This window comes from Hesperophylax consimilis, chromosome 23, assembly GCF_061612785.1.
Source record: "Hesperophylax consimilis isolate HC1 chromosome 23, BYU_Hcon_1.0, whole genome shotgun sequence".
Lineage (NCBI taxonomy): Eukaryota > Metazoa > Arthropoda > Insecta > Trichoptera > Limnephilidae > Hesperophylax > Hesperophylax consimilis.
In genome coordinates this window covers 22,541,170-22,557,662 of record NC_142858.1, presented here as the reverse complement: position 1 = coordinate 22,557,662, position 16,493 = coordinate 22,541,170, and the positions used below count along the sequence as shown (strand labels likewise).

At 34.8% G+C, this 16,493-nt stretch overlaps 1 protein-coding gene across 1 annotated transcript in view; it reads left to right on the top strand.

The window, feature by feature from the left end:
• LOC149412470 (uncharacterized) overlaps positions 1-15,916 on the top strand; it is a 409,188-nt gene extending 393,272 nt beyond the window's left edge. The window contains exons 5-6 of the mRNA XM_089645888.1: positions 10,593-10,773; positions 11,387-15,916. Coding sequence (XP_089502014.1) covers positions 10,593-10,773; positions 11,387-11,584 — 379 coding nt within the window. The 3' untranslated portion in view covers positions 11,585-15,916. The remainder of the gene's footprint in view (positions 1-10,592; positions 10,774-11,386) is intronic.
• The last annotated feature ends 577 nt before the right edge of the window (positions 15,917-16,493 follow it).

The following is a 16,493-nucleotide window of genomic DNA, read 5'->3' as shown; positions in this document are numbered from 1 at the left end:
TTTTTAGAGCAAATGCTCGTGTTGAAAAGGTGGAGAAAACGCGTGTAAATAATAATTTAACATATATATAACATAATTATATCAAATAGAAAAGAGAAAAGGATGTAAAAGAAGGAAAGAGATAAGAATAAGAAAATAAGAATAAGAAATAAGAGAAAAGGATTTCAATATAGTAATAAAATGAGAGATTATATTGTGTTTTTAAGTATAAACGATTTTGATATGCTATTGATATAGTATTTTTATGGAGTTTTTGATTTTTTTATAATTCGTTTCCAATCTTAAGTTAAGAGGTAATTGGCTAATCCACCACATCTGCGTATCTATTACTAACTTCATGTAATCTAGGTACAAGCGAGTGTTTGAATTGCTCGTTTGTGGTATTGTTACATTTATATATTGTATAATAACTAAACCGGTTTAAAAAGGGTGTTAATAAATATTCCATTACAATAGTTATTATTTTGACTGTTCTCTTTGTTGAGATTTCTCATATTGTTCAAGATTCGTCGCCGATCTGATTATTCGGTCTCCTGTATCTAATAAAATAATTTCTATATCCGCGCGCCGGTTGCCAGGCACGCGCTGCACGAACGCGCCCGAAATAGTGCGCAATATTTAATCAAAGAATATGTAAATACAAATCTCGGGGGAACGTTTCGCCAACCAATGGCCGTGGGTTAAACAGTAAAATGGGCTAATCTGAATAACTAGTACTACTTAAGCCCTCGCAAACCCAATTTCTACTGATTTATAACAAGTTTTTCGTCAACCCTTTAAGATTTTAAGTTCCCAAAAAAATATGTTATTTTTTTGGATAATATCCATACATTTGTTATGCCGAAACGATCGACAAAAACAATTTAAAAAAATCGCAAAGTAAGCTCCGAAAATTATTAAAAACACGTTTTGTTCTGTTATTTGACATGCTATAGGCATGAACAAATGCACAGTATATCTTTAAATTCAACTAAAGCATTTGTCGAGAACTGTTTGCTCTATTTCAAACGAGTCGTGTTTTATTAAATGTTTTCACCATTTTCGCTAAATTATTATCGTTTTTTAATATAAGCGCGTTCGCTCTAACATTCGTATTTACATATTTTTTCATATTTGTTTCAAACCATCTTTTAACGCTTAGTACGGGACATTAATGTGTTTATTTGCCTATCCCGATTACATTATTATAAAAAGTTATCTTGACTTAAAGAGAAAAATCTGTTGGTTTCGTAAACGAAAAATCAAAATCTCTCTTTCTTTCAAAGTCCGACTTTCTTGGCCAATTCAACGATTTTCAGCTTCCTACGTTGGTTGCATTATGAACGATAGCGTTTTAAGGTATATTTTTGTAAGTTTCGGACTTAAAGCCGTTTCACTTTCTTTTACATTAACTCCACACAGGAGGCACTGAAGAGAATAGTTTCCCCTCAGTGCCTATGTCATCTTTCTATATGCTGTGTGGAGGGTAAATCGTTCCAAAGCCGAGCTGTTGAAATCAAGAACGAGTCGTAAAAACAACCCGTTCTCGTGTGACAAATGTCAACCGTGGAAATTGATTGGGCGCGCGTTTGGCGTGTTTTCCGACTATGCACCGGTGCCGAAGTGATCAATGGCGCTTCTTCCTCGGAGCATCTTTCATTATAATAACCATAGAACAAAGACAGCATACCTACCCGACGTCTCGGCAGTTCTGCACTATCTATTTTTTGTTATTTTTCGCTACAGTAGTGAAAATAATACTATTTGACTCTTTGTGACTATCCATAGTTTATTTCGCGCTTAACATTTTGTTCAGCTCTCCCGCTGCAAAAATTTCATTTTCAATCATGAAACAATCATATTTCATTTTGATCGGTTCTACTGCAAAAGCCGCACGTAAAAAAAACGATAAAATATTAGGTCACCTGTCGGCATTCTCAGTTACAATCGTACAAACATTAAAACTTTTAACGGGCTTACGAGAGTTCGTGCAGTACAGATATTGCAACACAGTGCTCACACAGATGCTTAGGTACGTCATATTTAAAACTTCTTATTCGACGTAATAAAATAAAATACCAGTAAAAATGAAAATTCTGTTTTTCTGTTATTAAATGAAAATAATAAAAAGAACACGCTGTAAAACCTTTCTAATGTTCGAATTCGATTATCTCCGCTCCGCTGTTTTTTTAAAAAGAAGAAGAAAATGGGTTGAAAGGGAGATATGCAAATACGAATGTAGATTGTAAGCGAAAATTATGAAAATATTTCATAAAACAAGACTCGTTTAAAATAGAGTAAAAATCTCTCTACAACTGACTAAGTTACATTTTTTTTATTTTTTTTTATAGTGAATACCTCACAAGAGTCCCAACTGCTCCCGTCTGGAGCCAGTGAGACTATGGCATCCCCGATTGGGGGATGTTGTGAGGCTGAAGGTAAGTGGGGAAGGGAAAGAGGAAGGCGGGGAAGTACCTGGCTATTCAGATCTAGTCACTAAACACGGCTAAAGCCATTTGGAGCAACGTTTCAATTCTGAATGGTGGTCTTACACCAGGGCGATACTGGTAGTATCTTCCACTCTGGAACGTGCCGCAAATATACTATATATTATTTTAATTAATTTTTAAACAATTAATTGTGAAATAACACAAATTAATCAAATAAAATTTATTTGCGCACGCGGGGGTTCGAACCCGCGACCTTTGGAATGGCAGTCCAATGCGTTACCACTGGACTATGCCGGCCGTCTCGGCCGCCTTGTCGGACTTGAAAACATAAAGTGATCAAGAAAAATATATGTTATAAATCGGTAGAAATTCGGAATGCGGGGTCTTAAATCTAAAACAGTTTCTCATTTTTGGCAATAAATTAGAGAGTCTAGTTTAAAGACGAAACATAAATGACCTTTTAATGCTTTACAAAATTGTCAATAATCAAGTAGATAGTAACATAGTCCATCTAATCAAGTTAAACGCCAGGCCCAAATTCACTAGAAACCGTAACATATTTTGGACCGAAATTTTTACCAATAACACTGGTTATTTTAATCATATGTCTAGAATGTCTCGATCATACAACGATATTGCTAAAACACATGCTTGCATAGATATTTTCGTAAATAATATAACTTGTTTCATGAGATATCTCCACGATTTCTGTACTTAAAAAAAAAAAAAAAAAAATGTATATAAAATAAATATTGTTTGTTGATTTTTGATGGTTTGATATTTTTTTATTTTATACCTAATTTAAACATATTTTTAAATTATTATGTCTTGTAATCTCTGTAATTTTAGGCTTAGTATAAAAAAAATGATATTGCTTTGATAGTGAATGTGCAAATGTGATTGCTGCAGACACATTAGTCTAGGGACATTTATATTTGTATGTAAATTTATTTTTAACTATACAAAAATGTACTTTAAATGTCCTGTTTGTGACTCAAATAAAAAAACATTATTGTTGCAAGTTTATTGTCACATAAGAACGGTTCGCTTCTACAACTCCTTCTTCAGGTTCAAGAGCTCGGTTAAGAAATGATTTCTCGGCCTCTGTGCACTGCTGCATTTACTCAAACCTCCCTAAAGATGATATATTCACCATTTTCTAAGTTTATGTTGTTTGAGTCAACTCTAATTGCGCGACCTGTAATGTTTAATCGCAAACATTGTTTTAAAAGCGCGAAAGCAAAAAGGCGGTTTTCCGGCCGGTGGGTGGCGTGATATTATTTTCCGTGCAGTTTTCCACGCCGGTAGATGGCGCCAACGGGGGGCGGATGTGCGCCTGCGCAGTGGCGCGACTAACCGGGGCACCGGGTCACTCAGTGTCAGTACTGGGTTAACTTTCGGCAACAACCAACGCGCGCTTGGTATAAAATACAAACCGATCGCGACAGTTCGGTCAAAATATTACAAAAAACATAGAGTACTAGAAGTTTCAAACAGTTATTTTTAAAATTATAGGTGTATGTCATAATAATTTTCTAGTAAGATTACAATTGTTACATTCCTGTCAGTCCGCACGTTGAATATTTGCCTCGTTTCCGCGTTCCGGCTTTGTCCCTCTCCGGAAAAATGTTCTTAGTGTTATAATATATAAATATAACTATGTTATTATTATAGTTAATGCTTGATTTAATCATCTGTTTGTTTCCATTAAAACAGCACCAGTATAATCCACTCGAATAAGTGTTCATTAAAATATATTATATATTAATTGCAATATATAACATATTAATTGCAAACACTGACATCTGTTAATTTCAGCTGTTTATATAATTTTGAAACAATCGTTATAAGTTTTCGAATCAACGGCTACATTTTGTAACCTATTTAAGCCTAGCAGGTGGGTTTATTTTTTAATTCACTTCTTCGCCTACACATCTCACCGCGCGAAATGCGCATCTTTATATTGAAATTTGCATTCTATACTTGTGTCTCTCTGCTGTTCCATTTTTCATGTTGACTGCGATGCGTAATGTTTACACCATTAGCTATTTTCAGTTGTTTTATTTCAACACAATAGATGTTGTTGCGGTTGTGGACACCCGTTTTCCGACTGTTGTTGAGGCTATCGAACTTTCTTTCGTATTCATTGTAACATAGACGGTAAAATCCTGGGAGAAGAGATTTATAGTGAAAGTAAAATTTAAAAACTTTCCTTTGTGCACGAACCTAACCTACTCTTCATTACTTTATTTATAACTTAATCGTACTTTCTAAAGCAGTTATTATAAAAATCGTTAAAAAAAACTCTCGTTGATGTTTGAAGTGGCAATATTTATCTAGGTTCTAGGTGATTGTGGCAGGGTTCCCCCACCTCCCCCTCACCGATGCACACCACTAGTGGCTACTAGCGACCGCATAGTGAATTATTGAGCATGCATATATTATTATATCCGATCGACATAACTTCCATTATATTCCCTAATTACGAATTCTGCTATTCACAGGCGTAGCTCCTGAATCCAAGTCTCAACATTTGTTGAACAACAACCCAATCCATTATAACTCTAAACTTACCAGTATCACTCTTCAATGCCTAGCACTTGGTTTCCTTTACGATGTCGTTAAAAATTCCATTAGCCATCAATGTAAAAATTAAGGGCGCTGCAATAGCGCTAGCGAAAGGCGACCTCTTTGTATATATATATATACCGACTGACTGTTGCTTGATGACCTTTTACAAACATATCTTTTCATACCTCGTCTGTGCCTTGCAACGCCTAATATTCCTTTCCGAGCGTTGAATAACTTAGGAAATGCCAAAAGTGTTCATTCTAATATGGATGCGTTCATTTATATTCACAAATTACATCACGTAAAGGTTTCATGGACTGAATAGCTTTTTTAACGAGAACCAAGCATGACGCTTGTGTTGTATCTTTTCTCTAACATCCTGATAATATACATCATATTAAGCACTGGCAAAACTAACAAATTGTGAATACAGTGTCATCGTGTCTATTTCTAATACTCTGTCATCAACAATTATTTAGCACAATATAACTTTTAGTTCTTTTTGTGGTTGGTTTGTATGTATTGTTGTCATTGATTAATGTGTCGTTGTATGTTTCCATTGACCCCCTACAAATAACATGCCCTAATGGCAAGATGCGTCCAACAACTGAATGTAATGCGCGTCTCTTAATTGAAAAGCAGGTCGCCTTTTATGACATGATAATAGTGAGGTCACAACATGGAGCCGACAAATGCAAGCGGCGTTGATCTATTGCAATTTGATCGTTAAATAAAGGCATATCTTTCAAATCAAATAGAGCTGTGTACACAATCCAATTTCCATCACGTAAACCCGCCTGTTTAATGTGCCGCTGGCCGTCTCCGTCGACGCAAATTATTTTTTACCCTACGATTAAAAAAAGGGTTCATTGATAACAGAACACAATGACTAATCAAAACACCTAAAAAGTATTGAACTGTGTTTCCTCAGTAAGAATAAGTTGAACCAATAAGGTTACAATGTATTAATTTCTAATGTCGCCTACGATCCGTTCCTCAGTTTTTATTTCTCTGAAATAACGTCATTTCCATTTTTGCCGCGATTTCGCATCGAAGTCATTATTTCATTCTTATTTGTGTTACATTCGCCAAACTTGGGAGTCATTCCGCTGAAAACAATATGTAGGATACATTTAAAAGTGGATTTTACTAATGGTGATCATTCGAATTTTTCCGCTTCACACAGTTTCTTGCTCGCCAACCTTCCTCACGTTGCGTTACTTGGCACTCGGAAACGTTGTGAATATAGCAACAACTCTGTTTATTTTCTGTTTACATGTCGAGATGACTGGCGATTTATTAGTCAATGGATCGAAATAGACTTGCATGAAATTTATTTCTTACTAATGAATTATTTTCGGCTTTTGATATATTTACTATTATGTTCATGGGTGTTAGTTTCCCTTGTGCTTTTGAAACGAATAACAGCGGTCGATGATTATGTTATTACGGCACTAGAGACCGCAGATGATATTACACTAGAGACAATGGTTCAATTCAGAGCAGTCCGAAGGAGACAAAGTTTCTTGGACCTGAAGTCGTAACGTTTCCGATAGCCGGACCGTACTTCTGTTATTAGCGAGTTCTGTAATAATCTGTGCCTACGTCTATTCTATTATTTCGTATTTGACCTTTGTTCTTTAGAAACTAGGTCACTGAGTTACATTCTAAATCCAACCCCCATGAACTAGTAAATTAATCATTATAATTTACGTTTAATCATTATCACCGGCGCTAAATCCCCTGGAGATTCCTTTCCGCTTGTAGGATATGCCTGTGCAGTGTATTCCTTTAATGTTTCACCTTCAATATTTCACCTAATTTTAAAAATTTCGTCTTTCTGTAAATTTGTTTATACGTTCCGTTTTAAGATGGTGGCCGTTTTTATTTTGACTTTCATATTCGCATTTTTACAACATTGTAGTAGATACCTACCTGCGTGACGAAAGTTTTAAAAATGAATTTTTGGCATCAAATAAGATGAAATTATAGAAAAGCTTTTTCATTTGGTTTTACGCCCAGCAGGGATTTCTTTAGATGTCCAGTTTTATAACTCTTCTTAAATGACGAGTCAAAAATATACCTCTTGATACCTTGTTTGTCCCAAAAGTTTCTTAGAATCTTCTTCTCAAACTTACCAATGATTATTTTCATTCTTCGTGATTCGATCATTATTTTCTTAATAATTTTCTACAAATAACTAACCACATAATAATACGGGCGTATTTATTTGGCACGGGCGAAGCTGAGTAATGAGTCGCATCCTCGTTAATACTTCCCCGTCACAACTATTCCATCGCCTCACTGTCAATTCCTCGCAGCCACTGCAATTAGCCAGCCTTGATCTTCATGCCCGTGAAATGAAAACTCAATGCACATCTACCAACATAAAATAAATAGCTGTACATATATTTCATAATTTTACATACCGTTTTTACTTCATATTTTATATACAAGAAACAATAGTTTTTTTCATGTTCGAACTTATTTTGAAAATAATTCGTTTTACTTCAACATCATTGTATTATTGCGACAACTCCAACACGGAATCACAATTGTATACTCCCGTTCGCCGTATATAGAATTTGGGTAATGATGTTGACATATTTAACACATCAATACTAAATATAAATAGGTGTTAATAGAATTTATTTCGGCAAGCAGAACAACAAATCTATTTGAACAAACTACCTAGCTCTGCTTCGACGTAGTTAATATATTTATTGTAGTATTCCTAATCTACTATTTTTCCATCTGCACTTTAGAGTACTTTGTTTTTACGATGTTATGCTAATTTATTTGTTATTTGTGTTAAAATTAAAATAAACATGTAAAATACCCAGCTGGGCGTGAAATTAAAAATAAATAATTTGCCTAACGTCGTGTATTGTAATAACTAATAACCAAAGATGTACTTTAAGAATTTATAGCGTGTTTTTAACAAAGCATCGTATTTGTCATCATAGCACAAGATTTTTTTTATGAATTTAGGCATCCTCAATTGTGGTATGTTGGGAGACTAAAGGGATAACGAAGAGAAAGAAAATGGGAAAAGGGAAAGTTGGGAAGCACCTGACTTATCAGATCTGGTCACAAATCAGGCGTTGTTCTTTATTTACATTATATGTTTACCTGGTTTTGAGAATTGTGACTATTCAAAGATAAAAGTGTATAATTAGTGTCAAAACGTCGGTCCGATTTGATGCTTATATTGATTAATAGTCTTCCATTGCAACGTTTTTTAGGAACTTTTTCGTCTCACATTTTTTTGTTGTTTATAATACCATAGTACAATATTTTGAGGGGGCGGGCGTGAGCTTTACACATCAAAAATAGAATTTAGAAGCTGAGTACAGAATTCTTTCACTGGACATAACGTATTTTGATCAAGGAAATGCGTTGGTATCTGCTGAGAGTTTATCTATGTTCTTGTTTCTCCCAAAACCTATTTAAATTAATCAAATTACGTGTACCTAGAAATTATGAGTTTTTTTGTTAAACTTGTAAGAGTTCATTAAAGTCAGTTTAATGAGAGAATTGATTTACTTTTTGCGCTTTTTGGTTTGGTGTTATGTAAAAGTTATTCAATGTACGCTGTAGGTACTTTAACAGGAGTTGAACTGAATTATTATTCAATTTACAAACAAATTAAAGTTATTATTTCAATTCGACATTGTCAATTTATTAGTATTTTTTTAACTTTTACGTAGCCGTCTGTCGTTTAGTAATGTCAACGCGTATACGGATGCGCCAGTTTTACCAGCGTATATGGAATTCTCAATATCGGTCTGGCTATCAACATCGCCACCGTGCTCGGAAAAATTGGTATAAAATCATCGGAAGTTACGCCTATCGATAAGATAAGTTATCGATTTCACTCTGCTAAACCCCCTGAATCAAAACACCGATTGTATTACAAATATATCGTAAGGGTCGGATTCATTAATAAAATCTTACTCAGATGTATGAAAAGGCCATTAATATTATCTTACAATACATTTGCTTCCCATTATTTAGTCCACGACCATGCAAATTATGATATTGGCTAATACAATGCCATCGTCGGTTATTCGTAATTATTACTAGTGTTAATAAATACATTATATTGTAATCGAGCCATATTAGGCTATGACTTCTGAGTTATTATTTTTGATATGTTAAACATCGCTAAATCCCACATTTGATTTCATCAAGCGAACTATCCGAGATTAATTCGCGAGTATTGAGTTTTTCGCGACTGTATTTCTACGAAAATAATGTTTTTGAAACACAAATTGAATTATAAAGCGAAACATAAATTGTTTTTTTTTTATTAGATCTGCTTTTATTACCATATTAGTAGTAAAAATAAATCTGCAAATAGTGCATTATTGTAATAAATTCGCGTGAATTTTGTACCGTTGAATTTGGGAGGCGGGTTTAGGTACCGCCTCCCCGGGAACCATTTATTGGATTGCCAACACCTCTGCTCGGTCACCCCGAGTGGTTCGCTGCGTTTGGTGATTTAGCAGGGATGCACCTGCCCACAAGCTGCGTTGCGTGCCAGATCGGGAGAGGCTAGTTTGGGGAGACCATTTGACCTCTCCAACTGGTCAACTGCGACCCATCGACACAATGACCCCTAGATTCCTACCCAACACTCATAAATTTTACCTTCTCAGAACTTCCTCTCCTTCCTTTCCTTAAAAAAGATCCTCTACACAGCATCCCAAAAGATGACATAGGCCCTGAGAGAAATTATTTTCCTCAGGGCCTCCTGCGACAATGTAAAAAAAAAAAAAAATTGCGTAAGGGTGCATAGCGAATAGCGAATAGCGACCACTAAACCTAAGTAATGTTTCTATTTTCCATTACATGGTGATATTGGATGAGGAATTTATAATATGAGTCTGTTATTTTTACAATTTAGTTACCATCTGGCAAGAATATATAATACAAAAACTGAATTAAGGCGAAATCAACTCAGTGTTGCACTAGAGTATTCTCTCCCTAATCCCGGCAGTAAAGTGAGTGGTCAAGTCTAGTGAAGGTTGTGCCCGCTGTGGTATTGGTTAGAAGATGGCGACCTCTCACGGGGGATTGTTGTACTACGTGATCACGGGACCGAGGGAACAACCGAAGCAGGATAATGGGTAGGTACCTAATCTACGAAATGTATTTTAGTTCTGCCGCTGAGAACACCGTTGTAAATTCTCTCTCGGTCAATTACGACGTTTCTGAATTCTCGGGTTTCCAGGGGGGTTAGTATTAATATTATACAGTAAACAGCTAAATCTTAAAGTTGTCAAGTTCTTCTATCAACTTTCATAATTCCTAATAGAGTTCTTGAAATACACAAAAATGCACTTGAAATACTTGTTTTCACCAAAAGACAAATGGAGTTTTACTACCAACAATAATATTCTACATCATTATATAGCGTTGCAAAAGAATATGTTCAAGCTTTTTTCAAGAATATATAATATAATATTATAGTTTTAGCTGATCTTGATAATTTTTTGAAAAAGTGATCATTTAATGTATGAAATTAAAATTTGTTCATAAACATTTAATATTATTCTTCTCTATAATACAATTTTCTCCTTTTCCCAGCACGGAGAGCGGATGGGAAAACCCCTTCAGGCCCGATGGCGATCTGAGCAGAGAGGCAGATGAGATTGTGTCGCTGATCCGCGGCGGCAAGCCCATCACACCCACTCCCAACAGCGCAAACACTCCGCTGCTGCCCGAGTTGGACGAGACCGACACTAGCCAGGTGACCAACGATACTGGAGTGAGTACAGAATCTCAACTGTCCTAACCTAACCTTACCTTACCTAGGTGAAGTTCTACCGTTCAATCAATCTAACTTAGCCTTACCTTACCTAGACTAAGGTCTACTGTACTTGTCTCAATGAATCTAATTATCTTAGGTCTACTGTGCTTATCTCAATCAATCTAAACTAGTCTTTCCTTATTAACTAGTCTACCGTACTTGTCTAATTCAATCTAATTTAACCTCATCTTGCCTTGCTAGCCAGGTGGCCAACAATACTGGAGTGAGTACAGAATCTCAACTGTCCTAACCTAACCTTACCTTACTTAGGCTAAGTTCTGCTGTTCAATCAATCTAACTTAGCCTTACCTTACCTAGATTAAGGTCTACTGTACATACTTGTCTCAATGAATCTAACCTAGCCACCTTACCTAGACTTAGGTCTACTGTGCTTATCTCAATCAATCTAAACTAGACTTACCTTATCAAGGTCTACTGACTCAATCAATCTAACCTAGACCAAGGTCTACCGTACTTGTCTAATTCAATCTAATTTAACCTCATCTTACCTAACCTAACTCATTAAAATGTAATGTGACAGCGCCTCTAATATGTAGTGCGTTGTTTGCAGGTAGCCACCCCGGTGTCGCAGTCTCCACAGAAGCTGGTGAGCAGCAGCACGCTGGAGAGTACCGTGAAGAACGGTACCAGCAACGGCACCGACACGCACATGGTGGAGGTGCAGCGCGCCGGCCCTCCCGAGCCCATGCAGCCCGAGCTGGTCGTCATCAAGAAGAAACCCAAATGCAAGTGCTGTGTCATACAGTAACTTCGCAGAGACTTCTCTCACTCCACTGGGAACGCCCTCGCACTCTGCCTTCAGATTTGGCCATTTTAGCTGACTCCGGAATCAAGTTTCTTTTAATAATTACTTCAAGCAACAAACTTCATACATTCACCACAATTTAACTACAAACTCTCGAGTGATGCTATTGGTTTGTTGCTATCGCCTGATGGCAGCCACTATTTAATTCTTATAAAACGTGAACTAAAGACTTTCAGCCCACTCGGTGGTATTTATGGTCTTTTGTTCAATTTGCCAAAATAATTCTTCTTTAAAATCTTTGCAGCTCTTTATTATGTTAGCTTTTGTGGCTTGTATGACTAAAACATGTGGATTCGAACCTCATTAGTAGGAAAATATGACTTTCCCTGGAAAGCACGACTCCACTGGATTAATTGGATGTTGAAAGGTTTTAAACTATCCGCGGCTTGTAATTTTTGGTTGTAGAAGCAGAATTATTATTTTTTGAGTAAATTGCGCTCTAAAATGGCCAATATTATGAAGAAATGAATATGATCAGTGTCTGAGCAGCTAATTGAGTATGAACAAGTTCATAAGGAAATTACAGTGGCAGCACTTGGGACAACTCCATGCCTCTGTCAGACAGAATATATTCACTGTAAAGGGGGCTCGATGAAACACTTTGCCTTTAGACATTATCCGGTAATTATTATCTTTCAACTCTTTTCTGAGATTATTAAATCTATCGGCATGTTATGATAATATAATATGAATGTACATAATTTAAAGGATGATGAAAAAGCTTCTTGGGATCTGTGGATTTTCAACTATGAACTGGAGTGTTTTCTTTCTAAAAGATAAATAAGTAATATATCTGTTAGACGTATCAGCTTAAAAAGCCTCCTCATAGATCTTGAAGGGCTGTGGTTCCCCTGGCATATTACCGTTCATTCGCACTTATTGCATCTTTTAATAATAGTAATAAAGCATGTTCCATCAACTTCTATAAGTATTTGAAGTTGCTTCATTCTTTTCAAATGCCTTACAAAAATAAAACAATTGTGTTTATTATCGAGCCCACTATGTGAATTTTTATTTTAAACTGATGTAGCATAATATATATTATGTAAAATGTCATAAAATTGAATATGTACCGTTAGCTTCATGAATGACTAACACAACAAGTGGCAGCTGATTGGTGGGAGATATCTGGTAAAATTCAACAAAAATATAAAACATCTTATGGTTGTTGGTGATTGGTCATTTTTGAAGCTGTTTTATAATGAAATAAATATTTAAATTGATATTGTAATTTATAGAATAATGTTGAATTTGTAAATTATATTAAATGCTGCTGCCGAATACCACTGGCTTCTAATGTTACGATTCACGGTCACGGCTCTCCCTTGATGTCCCATATATAGGTGTTGTCTTGCTACATCGCCAGTTGTCGTCCCGCATCATGGTACATTGCTTGGTGTTATCCCGATCCATGTGATTTTCGTGTACATGGCTGTCCCATCTAACGTGACATTTGTGTACATGACTCTCCCATCTAACACGTCGTTGTCACACATAACGCAACGTGCTCGGTTTCTGCCCCACTAGCGTCCAGGCGTTGTCACACCGAGGCAGTAGACAAACTGAAGCAAGTAGTCTATGTTTTTCATTTGGTATTTTACATTTTACGCATAGTTCGATGTAACACTCATAAAAATATTATCACTATGTTGTACATGTTTGGTGTCTCTTATAACTTAGGTTCGGTATACTTTATCATATTATAGTATTATGATAGTTTAATTACTTTTTAGAAACATTATTTTAAAATGCAGTTTGACTGGTACTTTATGCTTAATATTGGAGGACTTATTGTAGGAAACAAGCGGAAGTTTGTCTGAACATAACTAATCATCTATATAAAAGAAAGAAAAAAAAACCAACAAATGTTAGATATTTTCTATTTTTAATTAACACCTTAAATTGTAATATTTAATCATTGAAGACAATATTAGCGACTCAAATGAAAATTTGAAACAGAAAACTCAGAAAAGATCCAGTCGCTTCTAAGAATTGAACCCAGGCTTTGCTCTATAAAATTGCTGCCAGTGCATATGCATTAAGAAAATGCAGATAATGATGGTAGTTCTCAGTCAAAGAATGATACAGTTAAATAAAACCGAAAAGCCCTGTCAATGCTGAGGTCCTGGGTTTTCCGTTTCAAATTTTTGTTTGAGAATCGCTAATATTGTATTGATTAAGTATTATAAAATAACATCAATTCTCACACACATTTTTTGCTTGTACACATACAAATATGTCTCCTCTACTAGTCCTTCATTATTTCACATCAAGTAACAGTCACCCTGTATACTTTTATTGAATATATCTTATAACCTAAAACAAAAAAACTTTTTTTTTATCTGAGTTGGAAAATAACATTCCAAATATTACTGAGAATATTTTTATAAATTTTATGTATTTTTATGTAACAGTTTGTAATTTATAAAAAATATTATCACTCATTAAATTGTATGATCAATGGCTGCTATTTTCAGTGACTATTTTATTTTTTCAAATTAACTTGCTGACAGCTCTTTGTGGTGTTAGTTTAATAATACAAATATCCTACAGAATTATTTTAAAACAGTATCGTATAGTGAATTCATAATACAAAATGTATGCCTCTTTCAACTTCATAATTATTTATTTTTTAGAATCTACAAGAAGTAAAACATCTTTACTATCATTATTTATTCAAGAATGGTGCATTTTAAAATAGTCAACTAATTCTTACACTTGTCGAAAACTGTCACAAGTATTAGTACCTTAATTTTATATTATTACATTTTTTTATGAATCTTAATTGTCATTTTTGGATGCTCGTTTTAATAATAAAGACTACCTATTTAATTTTCATCTAGATTTTTTATTAGGTTCTTAGTCGCATATAGTCGCAAATGTGATCAGATGTTTTTTTTAAACTTCCTTAATTGCCTATATTATATTATTAACCTAGCGAAGAAGTACGAATAGTCATGATGAAGATTTGTTAACGGCGTGTTTTTGTAATATTATTTTTACCGAGGTCATTTTGAATAATCGATGTGTAGCTAATATTATATATTATGTACTGGCTTCTTGTTTGGTCATCAACTACATGGCAGGATGGTCGGAAGAGATCCCAGTTTGGAGGGTGGAGATGGCAATGGGTGGCACGGCCGATGTAAGATTGGAAAACTCAAGGAGTCCGAGGTGCCTGGCATAACTTAGGGAATGTGTATTATTATTACTGTATCATAGAATTAATCATAATTTTCTTGTTCAACTAAGGAATAAAGGTCCAAGCTTCTTTCCAATGAACACCATTTGAATGCGAGTATGCGTGGTCCAATGTGCGCGTTTCTTACGCACGGGTGATAGAATGAAACACAAATGTTTCGGCATTTCTGTGCCCCTTGTGGATGGGACACTAAATCGAACCATGGATATATTATATCAATGCTACTTTAATATGTCTATGGGGAGAATAGATATTCTGATTCACATTTTGTATGCATATTATTCGTTTTTAAATATATTACCATCAAAAACATCAAAAGGTTTTTTTTTTTTTTTTTACAACAGGTTCCTCACTAAAACATCCAAGTGCTATGTCAATATTGTATTTTAATGTATTGTTGCATTGTTGCACATTGACTACATAACATGTTTTTTGCCAAGTTTGAGATGAAAGCTTGAATTAGGCACCGAGTTAAGTAAACATACTCAACTCTACTTATGAAAACAGACAGTGACTGAAGGCATTTTTATTCAATTCCTTCAATGGAATGAATTACATTGATTACCCAAATATAATATCCAAAGAATCAACAGAAACCATTCACAGATCATACAATGTATTGTGTACAAGAATTGCCGTTTGAGAAGAGTTGCTGGTGAGAGTCCCTTCATCCCCGTCAAACATATTTATGAAAGGAGATTAAAAGTGTCAAAACTAACTTAAGCTTTCTACGCACTTTTCGGGGAATATTCCTGAAAAAAAAACCTTTATTCCTTAAATTTCTATAAATGTTTATTAAATAAGTTTTCTTTCTTTATATGACATAAGGCATGTTTTGACACTATGCTATTCAAATATAATACTATATATGTATGTACATACATTGATTGTTATTTTTCTAAGTATGGGAAGTAGTTTTAATTAAGTAAAAATATATAAAATGGAAAATGTATCTATATGTCAAGAGTGTAAAAACTTTGGCACAGGGCATTCAATGTGTCTAAGCCTAAATTCTAGGCCTGTATTGGTTAATAAATTTATTAATTTATGAATAAAACTGTAAAAGAACCACATTCATGTTTATTCTTTCATGTAATATCACCAGATATAAAAAAAATACACTAGATCTGGCGATAAATCCATCAGAATGATCCTATTTCTTGAATTTTCAAGCCATCGTCGGGATCAGGATGAGCTCTAAAGCAATGTTAGACAAACTAAGTATAAAATACTGTGTATTACGAGCGGTTAACTTAATAGTTCCCAATCATACCCACTCCCCTTACATATCGATGATTTTGAAATTCTTAGGTAATATGTATAATAATTATGTAAGTTATAAGTCTTTTAAAATTGACTATCTTCAACAAAGTAGTGAGGAAATAAACATACTCTTTCTACTAGTTTCAAACTCATCTAATAGCTACTGTTATCTAAAAAAAACTTGTCGCTGCCAGCGGTTGCATAGTAATTGTTACCGACATCTAACGGAATATTTTTGAAACGCTCTTGCTTTAACCGATTACACTGTAAATAAAAGAGTTTTTTTAAATATTCCGTTAGATGTCGGTAACAATCACCGTATCTCAGAACCATTATCAGCGATAAGTGCTTGTTTTTATCAACAGATGGCAGTAGCTATTAGCTTGA